At 52.3% G+C, this 10,721-nt stretch overlaps 1 protein-coding gene across 1 annotated transcript in view; it reads right to left on the minus strand.

Moving 5' to 3' along the window:
* Positions 1-10,369, minus strand: part of LOC133274864 (adenylate cyclase type 10-like) — a 28,276-nt gene extending 17,907 nt beyond the window's left edge. The window contains exons 1-4 of the mRNA XM_061464389.1: positions 10,227-10,369; positions 793-873; positions 417-610; positions 5-109 (exon numbers count right to left, since the gene is read on the minus strand). Of these exons, the coding sequence (XP_061320373.1) occupies positions 5-109; positions 417-610; positions 793-873; positions 10,227-10,369 (523 nt within the window). The remainder of the gene's footprint in view (positions 1-4; positions 110-416; positions 611-792; positions 874-10,226) is intronic.
* Positions 10,370-10,721: the final 352 nt, after the last annotated feature.

Genomic DNA, 10,721 nt, shown 5'->3' on the forward strand with positions numbered 1-10,721 from the left:
TTACCCTCCAAAACGTCACACAGGTAGTGATTGAGGTCTTCCGCCAACTCATCAGTGCCTCTCTGTGAACCACCCTTCCAGATACAGTGCTCTGTCAAAGAGGTGAAATCTGTAACAGAGACACCCAGAAATCAGGAAATGAATGCCCTGGGGACCAAAGGACCTGGCAGCCAGTTCCACACTGGCCAGCCGGGGTGCCCAGCCCGGCACCTTCCCATGCCCCAACACAGTGTGGGTTGCAGCAGTGCTTAACCACCCATGATAGCCCATCCTTTTTGGGAATCCCAGCAGAAGACCTCAGCATTCATTATGGCCACTCACTATCAGCAGCAGGGGCAGGGCTCCAAAGGGCCTGGTGTGTGCCAGAATGGCTCACGTTCCTCGATGTCACAGTTGCTCCTCCCTGCGCACCCTACCTGAAATATCTGCAAAGAGCAGCACTCCGTGGACTGCCTGAAAGCTGGTCCCGAGGTAGTCGCTAGAAACAAGGCTGGGGAGAAAAGCTGCTGCTTTGTCCAGCTCTGAGCTGCAACGTTTCCTCTCCCAGGAAGAAGACGCCATCTGCACCCTGTGGTGTCCGGGGTACCTCAGGATCATCTGCTGTGCCCAGCTGGGAGAAGAAATATGACCCCAGTGCGCCATGTGAGGTGCCTGCATGTGGGGCAACTGTCCCTCTGCCCACAGGGTGGCCACAGTCACTGGCAGTGGCCTCCTCAGTAGGTCTTTGCTTCCCTGTCAGCTCTCCGCACACATCACAATGAGCTGACAGTGACATTCTCTGCGGGTCATCACCTTTGGAACTGCTGCCCCGTGGCCGAGGCTTCCTCCTTGACACTGGGCCACTGGCTGGAGGTGGCCAGCACCACCCCATTGCTTGGGGACAGCACCCAAGGGAGGCACATGCAGACCTGCTGCAGTGCCTTGCACACACAGCTGTTTGAGAGCACTGCTCCTTCCCGACAGCGGAATAGCTTGTCACCGTTTTCCCAGTAGTCTTGCCCGCTTCTTTTTCCAGTGCTCCCTTGCTGCTGCAGCAAAGGGAAGGGACAGTGCTCTCTGGTCTGGAGACAGGAGGGGGAGAGGGACTGGGAACCCTTGCTGGGCTGTATCTGAAGAGCACCAGGCAGCATGCAGTGGGCCACCCAGAAGTCCAGGACAGACTCCAAAATGGTGGGCATGTTATCTGGCAATGGAAGTAGTTAAGATTTTGTAAAGGGCTATGTGTATGAAAGCTTGGGGATGTTGAGTTTACACTTGCAGGTAGCAAGGAAAAATGTTTCCTTACTGTCCTGGGTCCAGCAGTAGCCGTCATTTTTCTCCTTCTTAGTAGCTGGTGCAGTGCTGTGTTTTTGACTTTAGCCTCGGAACGACGCTGATAACACCGATGTTTTTAGTTGTTGCTAAGTAATGTTTAGTCTGACCAAGGACTTTCTGAGTCTCATGCTCTGCCAGGGAGGAGGGGAAGCCAGGAGGAAGCAGAGACAGGACAGCTGACCCAGGGGAACAGAACAGGGGTGAGCAAGTGGCCCCGTGGTCCTTAGCTGCCGGCTGGGTTGAAACCATGACACATCTCCAGTGCAGACTTCCCTCCTGCCTCTCAAGGGGCTCCATGATGTTGGCTCCACGACACAGGCTCAAAATGCCAAAATTAATATTTATGGGGTAGAAGAAGGTGAATCCCATTGGTTGCAGATGCTGTCCCTACGTTAATATTTTTTTTCCTCCCCATAAAATCTAGTCTTTAGGTGCTGTTGCAGAATGACTCTAAGAGCAGGACCATAGAGTTCTGGAGGACTGTGCAAGCAAGGCAGGGGGTGGCCCCCACAGGTGGCCGGAGATCGGACCTGGGAGGAGAATGTGGAGGAAGCTGTGGGGGGGCTAACCAATACTGTTGTGCCAAGAAGGAGTGGCTGAATACCACTCCTATATATATGTGAACTGCGTCACAAATAAAGCAGAAGCTGCTTATCACCCATATTGGGTTAGCGTGTCTGCTTTTCCTCGCCGCTTACAAATGGCGCCCGAACAGGGACGCAGACTACAGGGCCCTGGTCGCTGGGGACCCGGATTACAGGGCTCCGACTAGCGGGGACCCGGGATACAGGGCCCCGACTAGCGGGGACCCAGATACAGGGCCCCGGTCGACGGGGACCCGGATACAGGGCCCCGGTCGACGGGGACCCAGATACAGGGCCCCGACTAGCGGGGACCCGGGATACAGGGCCCCGACTAGCGGGGACCCAGATACAGGGCCCCGGTCGACGGGGACCCGGATACAGGGCCCCGACTAGCGGGGACCCGGATACAGGGCCCCGGTTTAACGGGGACCCGGATACACGGCCCCGCTCGACGGGGACCCGGAACGGCGAGTGAGCGGCGCCGGCGGCAGTGGCCGGGAAGCGCGGGCAATGCTGCTGCGGTGGCGTGACGGACCCGGGTGCTCGGACTAACCGAAAGGAATCCGCCGCTGGGGCGAACCAGACACTGCTGCGTCGGGAGGCCGATCCGGAGACCGAGGTTACAGGACGACCCAGAAGAAGATGATCCGGAAAAGGCTGGCCATGAAAATGGACCGAGAGGTAGCCCTGGACTTATTACAGTGCTTTTTATAAGAGCGGGGAACTGAGCCCTGAACTTTTTACAGTGCTTTTTATAAAGCGGGGAATTGAGCCTGAGACTCTAAAGCAGCTAGCAGGTCTAGCGGCTAGGGAAGGCTAAGGGATTTTTTTTGCAGATCCTAATACAATATTTGAGGAGAGTGAGTGGCGAAAGTTTGGTGATGAACTATTTGACTCAGTGCTTAATGATTATAAAAAGGCAAAGAAACTCGGTAAACCACGGAGGGAAGTAATGAACTGTATAAAAAGATACAAGGCAGAAAAGAAAACTGCCGCGGTAGCAACGGAGAAACTAGGAACAGACGTCCCCGGTCGGTTGAAACCGGGGGAAGATTACAACTCGTTCCCCCCCCCCAACTCGCGGGAGCACAGGGTTTCCCCCCACCCCCCACCCCCACCCCCTTCCTTTTCTCCCCTTCCATCAGAAGGTGCCGCGGAGGAGGTGCAACCCCCTGCTCCCCCACCACCCCAGTTCCGAAAGTAGGGACTTTGAAAAGGACAGAGAAAGTATATTAGAAGGTATACGTATGATAAATGCCGAGGAATCCGAAAGAAAGAGGGCGGTGCCTCGGCGCCGGATCGATTGCGGCGCCACTTTGAAGCACGCAGTAGAAAATAGGGATCATGCGCGAGCGGGAGATTTAAAGGAACCGCGAGCCTCTCCAACCCACTATGCCCTAGAGTGAAAAAATTTTTAACTCAGTCACGGAGGAGCCAGGTCTGCAGATGGCTACATACCGAACGAGATACATCTGATAAGAAAGACACAGCTGCGAGCAACGGAGACCCCGAGTTCGGCGCAGGATCAGCCCCCGAATCCCCTGAATCCGAGCCAGATTTATATCCTCTGCTTCCAGACCCTGACTCTTCGTCTCCCGGGTGGGTCTGCTCAGACTTACTGGCCCTGGAGACGCTCAGTTGTAACAATGGATAATCAAAGAGGTGAACATTACCGGGGAATTTTCTGCAATGGGCATCTTTGCATATCCTGTGTTTACTACACAGCAGGGGGCTAAAGAGTGGGAAGCTCTTGATCTCAAAATAGTTAAGGAGGCCTGACAAACAGTGACCACGTATGCGTTACAATCCTCTTATACTCAAGCTGTATATGTTATGATTTTTTCTTGCAACTGACAGGGGGAGCCCATACAGTTTCTCTGTGATACTCATGTACTAGAAGTTGGTAAATATAAGTATGCCCAGGTTTCTATCAACCCTTGGAGACCTCTGTAGATACTGCTGGCCACTTCTTCCAGCACAGGCTGGCCACCTGTGTCGGAATGAGTGTGCATTTTGGTCAGTATAAAAGCCCAAGCCTCATACGATGTGGGGGAGGCAGAGCCTCTGCGGGGACGCCCGCTAAGGTTGAGCCTGCCACCTCGCACTGCAGTGATGCTTCTCGGAGCTGGTTTGCTGTTAGTCTCCACAGGGTCCTTGTGCCACGTTCTGTACGTGGGACTGTAGTGGGAGTAATGATGGCTTTTGCAGGGACTTAAAAAGAGGGGGGGAGGGAGAGAGAGTAATGATGCTGCACTTAACCTGTTTAACCCGTCTACTTCTCAAGAACTGAAGAACTGATAACCTGGGGGAGGGGGTATATTGGTGTCCTCCTGCCTACAGGTCCATGGTGACTGCCTGCAAAGTTTGTCAAGCCTTGCCATGAGCTGGACAGACGAATGGATAAACCTGATGCCTCAGCTACAGGAGCTGACCGTGATTACCCCAAGCAGAATGAGATAGAGGAAGAGAAAGAACAAATAACTGCAAAACATCACTTGGGGGCAACTGAAAAGTAACATCCTGAATATGTGTGCTTGTAAAATAGCTATTATTAGAGGTTGTGATTTTGTGTATAAAACCACCTGTATTTACTAGCTAGGTGCTAATAAGAAACTGCACCTTGTACTGTATAGATTTGTCACTTGTAAAAGAGATGTTAGAGTATGGAAATTTGCAGTAGCTGCTAGAAAATGCTAAGGCAAAAGCTAGAAAAATTTTAATACAATGGTAGTGTTATAAAGCAGGTGATGGAACAAATTTAAGAGGGGGGGAGAATTCCACTGGTAAGAAATTTCTTTGGCTAGTCCCTCACTGCCATCAGCATCTTCAACATGCTGCTGCACCCTGTAATAGTTACTCTGCTAATGTAAATGTGTGTGTGCCTTGCTGTAGTAGCAACTTGTTACTGGATGAAGCAGGTGAAACTGTGCATTGACAACAAGGTGCAAGGACTGAGGCTGACCAAATGCCTGCTACCACAATCAAGGGCAAGACTGGGTTGGCTTCTGTGTTTGCCACCAAGAAGAACCTTTAGCTCCGCTGTTGGCTGCAACCCAGCAGGCGTGGAGCGGTGGGGACACATGCCATGCCAGACCTTGATGTGAAGGATCAGAGAGCTATACAGCCTGTTATCAGAGAGCCATACAGCAGAAAAAAGGGGCAGGCCCAGACAGCCTCTAGTTGGCGTATGTTGGAAATATAATTTAGCCCGGATCCCCTGCTCAAGTAGAGCCACCCAAACCATATATAAAACATAAAGGGGGAAGATGTGGAGACGGTGTTCTCACAGGAGAATGCATAAGTGGTACATAAACTTTGAATAGTCCTGAAAGATACAGCAAGGCCATGGGAGGCCCGAAGAAGCTTAAGCAAGCAAGATAAGAGGCTGGAATTCACCAAGTTAATGAGAACTGTGGACTGTTGGCAAGCTTTCAAGGTTGAGTTCTCACAGCTGTGTTTAAGCAATTATATGTTAGTCACTAAGGGTCTTCAAAACATGTATCCAATCATAATATGCCAAATCACTGTAAGTGCTTCAGCTCAACTAAGCAGACTGGGTTGCTGAGTTGCTAAGCAGACAATTCTACATCGAAGGCAATTCCCGATTTGTTTTAATGTTGACTCTGTAAGACATGCAACACTGCAGAACCTTTTGTTGTTGGAACAGGGACATAGATGTGAAGAGTCTGATGGAATGTCTTGTATGAGTCTCTCTGATTATGTTAATTCGATGCACGCACAGCTGAGAACCCTGGCTCAGCTTACCCAGCAATAGTAAATGAGCAATATCCTAAGAATAACTAGATGGTTGTCTTCACGGGGCATTACAGGTTGAGTCAGACACTGCTGTTTAAAAGTATTGCACTTATGTATCATGATTAGGTTAATCATCGTAGCTATTAGACTTGTTTATAGTTGTGTGATAAAACAGGTGAACAGAATAACCCATAATGCCTTGCTTGCACAAAGAAAAAGGGGGGAATTGTTGCAGAATGACTCTAAGAGCAGGACCATAGAGTTCTGGAGGACTGTGCAAGCAAGGCAGGGGGTGGCCCCCACAGGTGGTCGGAGACCGGACCTGGGAGGACAATGTGGAGGAAGCTGTGGGGGGGCTAACCAATACTGTTGCGCCAAGAAGGAGTGGCTGAATACCACTCCTATATATGTGTGAACTGCGTCACAAATAAGGTAGAAGTTGCTTATCACCCATATTGGGTTGGCCTGTCTGATTCTCCTCGCCGCTTACAAGGTGCCACCAGTTCATTTCCCCAGTTAATTCTTGAATCCTCATGAAAAATAACGTAGTAAAGCTGGGATAACCCCAGGAGTGGAGGAGCAGGCTTGCCTGTGCTACACGTTCCCTGCATTGAGGGTCTGTTCTGCTGCAGGTCTGATGCTGCCAGACACAGGCAGGGGTAGGCAGGATCAAATGCAATCATTAGGCATGTTTCATAGGATTGACCAGGAAGAGTCATTCCTGCGTGAGAGGCCAGGCCGGGACCTTGTTGAGAGCCACAGAGTGGCTGGCACATGCCCTTTGTACCTGGGGGGACGTTACTGGGGTCCATTTGGGGGCGTTTCTCTCTCCAACCACAGCCAACACCAACCAATGCCACTCATCTTCACTGCTGGAACCCCACCAAGGTCGAGCTGGTCCAGTGCCGAAAAAACATCAGGGCTCAGAGCTGTTTAATGCAGAGGGGAGAAGGAGATGAACCCCAAGCAGTGGCTCTTACACAAGAAGTAATCAACTCTGCAGCGATGCCTTGCACTATTTTCTGTTTTGCTCTGTCCCAGAGCACTTAAATCAATCCAGTTTAGTCTCACTGCTTCTCAGGTTAAAAATCCCCCCTAAGACAAAATCTTCCAGCTTTCAGAGGGGGAAAATCTGGGAAATGACCCCTCCAGGATACATTCACACTGACCTAAATGAGGTTAAAGCCGCCTGCTGAAGCAAGAAAGTGCAGGCATATCACGCAGTGCACTGATTGATTACTATTAAGACCACACAGACATGGATATTTTCCTTCCCGCTTCTCCCAGATCACTTTGCCAGGATCCCAGTGGCACCCAACAGCCAGACCACGCACATAAAACCGACAAATGAGACTCTTCATCAGTATGGTGTGCTGGGTTCAGCAGTAGCAGTCATTTTCATCCTTCTTACTAGCTGGTGCAGTGGTGTGTTTTTGACTTTAGTCTGAGAATAATGCGGTAACACACCGGTGTTTTTAGCTGTTGCTAAGACACCTCATGCCATCAAGGCAGAGATGTAACATACAGATGGGCTCGTGATCAAGGGGTGAACTTAACAATGGACACTATTGCCAAGGTTACTCATGAGTGTGAAACGTGCTGCAGTTAAGCAAGCCAAGCGGTTAAAGCCTCTTTGGTATGGAGGACGATGGCTGAAGTACAAATATGGGGAGGCCTGGCAGATTGATTGTATCACACTCCCACCAACCCGCCAAGGCAAGCACCATGTGCTTACCGTGGTGGAAGCAACCACCGGATGGCTGGAGACACACGCCGTGCCCCACGCCACTGCCCGGAACACTATCCTGGGCCTTGAGAAACAGATTTTGTGGTGACACAGCACCCCACAGAGAACTGAGTCAGACAATGGGACTCATTTCTGGAATAACCTTATAGACGCTTGGGCCAAAGAGCATGGCATTGAGTGGGTATATCACATCCCCTACCATGCACCAGCCTCTGGGAAATCGAACGGTACGATGTTAAAAACTACACTGAGAGGAATGGGTGGTGGGACTTTCAAGCATTGGGATACACACTTACCAAAGGCCACCTGGTTGGTCAACACCAGAGGATCTGCCAACAGGGCTGGCCCAGCCCAGTCAGAACTTTCACATACTGTAGAAGGGGATAAAGTTCCTGTGGTGCACATGAAGAATTTGCTGGAGAAGACGGTCTGGGTTATTCCTGCTTCAGGTAAAGGCAGACCCACTCGTGGGACTGCTTTTGCTCAGGGACCCGGATATACTTGGTGGGTGATGGGGGAAGATGGGGAATTCCCGTGTGTACCTCAAGGAGATTCAGTCTGGGGGGAAAACAGCCAATGAACTCAATTATATGCTGTTGCCTGGTATATAACACTTTTATAGCCCATCAGCTGGATGCCCATCCCCACCACTCTGGGCTTTGAAAAGAAGAAATGTGCTGTCATGATCATCAGTGGAGAATAAAGTCATGGGAAAAGCCAGCAGCAGCAGCAGAACTCTCCTCACGTCACCATCAACTGACCCTGACTTCCCTCCGACCATCATCCCAACAAGGAATGAACTTTGACAAAACCAGGTGAGCTCAGGGGAAGCAGGGGGAGGAAGAAGGGAGAGGAAAGAGCGAGCGGCTGTGTGGTTCTGGGTTACAGGCTCAGCTTAAACCACGAAATACGGTTATTACAGTGAAGGATGATGGAACGGGCTAACACTCAAACCGGGATGGAGGAATGCCCTAAACCGAACCTAAGTAATTTCCTTAAAAATCATAAAGAAACAAACTGGGGAAGTTGAAGGGGGAGAGAGCAAGGCGGGGGGGAGGGGGGGGGGTGAACCCCAAAGGTATGAAAATAGCTTGGGTGCTAAAGGGGATCCTGCTGAGCCACAAGACCCACCCATTCCTTCCTCTGAACATACTTTCTTGGTGTTTTACCGGCTACTGCGAGGTAACAGCTGTCTGGGGAAGCAATATTCACCCTTCATGTGGGAAAAATGGAACTCTATCAATAATCAAGGTAACTGCAGCCTGCAAAATGCACAGGGAAGAGGCAAGGCCAGTCATGCTGTGCTTGAAGCTTCCCTGAAGCTGTTTGTTCAGGTCAGCTCTTCCATCCGCTTTGTCTTTCCCTCAAACCCAGGTTTCAAGCCCCTTCCCCAGTTACCCCCAAAACCACCCCACGCCACCGTCTCCCACTCAAACCTTCCCCTTCCACTGTTCCACAGGTTCCCAAAACCTTTATTTCACACACAGCCCTTTCCACCCACTTCCACAGCCCCACACACTCTCCTCAGGGAGAGGCACCCTCCCCACACCGCAGCTCTGAACCTCTGCAGCCACCTACAGGGCTGGGAGCAGCATTTTCGTTACGGGAAACCCCTCTCATTTGGAGCTAATGTAGACCTGCAGGCTCCTGGAAATCTGGGAGCAGTGTTTCCCTCAGGAGCCCCCATCACCTCAACCCCTCTCTCGTCCGGGACAGCCTTTCCGTTGTTTCCACCTTCTTTCTGCACCTCAGCCCCGGGGCATCCCCTCAGACCACTCCAGGGGGCGGAAATACCATCTCAGATTCAACTTTTCCATTTTACATCTCGCTCAGGAGGCTTGTTGTCCTGAAGTTACCCTCAAGTTTTGCTGCGGCTGGAAATGAAACCACCTGTAAGTGGCCATAAAGCTGCCAGCGGCATGGACCAGCACCCTTCCGGCAACGAGACTACCCGTCCTTTGGAGAGGCAGCTCTCTCGACGCCCCAGAGCCCAAGGCTGGTATGAGCGTGGCTCTCTTACCAGGATCCCTGCCCAGCTGCAGAGGACTGGATGTGGCTGGGCTGGATATCACACTGGGACTCCCACCCTCAGCCACTGACACGTGCTCCCACTGTACCTGGCAAAGGAAGGTGGCTCTGGTAAGCTCCTCCAGGAGCTGAAACCACAGCCCTGAGCACAGTGAGCACGCAGCTTTTGCTCTTCATGTCACAGAATCATAGTATCCCAGACTGGTTTGGGTTACAAGCGACCTTAAAGCTCATCCAGTCCCAACCCCCTGCCACGGGCAGGGTCACCTTCCACTAGAGCAGGTTGCTCCAAGCCCTGACGAGCCTGGCCTTGAGCACTGCCAGCGATGGGGGAGCCACAGCTTCTCCAGAAGAAAGGACCTCAGCTCATGGCCAGGGGAAAGGCCACATCGCCCAAGGCCTGGCTCAGCCGGTAACTTGTACAGGTGCTGCTGGGGCCAGCCAAGTGCTCGGTTGGAGTCTCATGGCCCTCGCACCCCAGCCCATCCGCAGCGGGGCGGAAAGCCGCAAGTGGCTGGGGCTCCAGGCGAGGTTCAGTGCTCAAGGCGGTGGAGCTGGCCCCTCGCAGCAGTCTAAATGCACCAAACAGCTTGCCTGTGCTCCTGACTGTGAGGATGGAAGGCACGGACCCAGAGGTAGAGTACAAGCTGGATTGCTTATTACAAGGATTACACGACATTTATACGCTTCCAAGCAATTAGCCAAGCACCTCTGTGTCTGCCTTGCGGTTACGTTTACGACATCGGGCAAAAGGTGTACCTGATCTTTCTTATCAACATCCTCTTTCCAGTTCTGACATCCTTGTTCCTTCCCGCAACGCGGAGGTGGAGGCGGCACGCCCGTGCTCTGCAGCTTCTTGTCCCGCCGCCACCAGGCGCAGCCCCTCGGCCGGAGGAAAGCCGCCGCCGCTGCCTCCGCCCGGTTCTCGCGGGAGCGCCATTTTCCTTCCCGTCGCTTCGCCTCGTGACGGACGGGATATGTAGCATTCAGATTTTGGGGCAGGTTTACATCACCTTGATTTTCTGCTGCTTTTTTAATGTTTCTCCACATGTCATGCGCTGCGTCTACCTGAGCCGGGCAGGGCCAGGCAAACACTGGTGATGGCTCTGGGATGGGCAGCGAGTGCTGCTGACAGCAGCCCCAGAGCACCCAGAGCAACAGGAGAAGCCTCGCTCGACCCTGCAGACCTCGCAGCGTGCGCAGCAGGACCCCAGGCACGAGCCAGGCTGGCCTCGCCACACGCGACGTCACAAGGGGGGGTCAGTGCACCCTGTGCCCTGGAACCGGCAGAT

The sequence above is a fragment of the Pezoporus flaviventris genome, unplaced genomic scaffold, assembly GCF_033815535.1.
Source record: "Pezoporus flaviventris isolate CSIRO_AGI_PZ_B2104156 unplaced genomic scaffold, CSIRO_AGI_Pfla_v1 ptg000002l, whole genome shotgun sequence".
Lineage (NCBI taxonomy): Eukaryota > Metazoa > Chordata > Aves > Psittaciformes > Psittacidae > Pezoporus > Pezoporus flaviventris.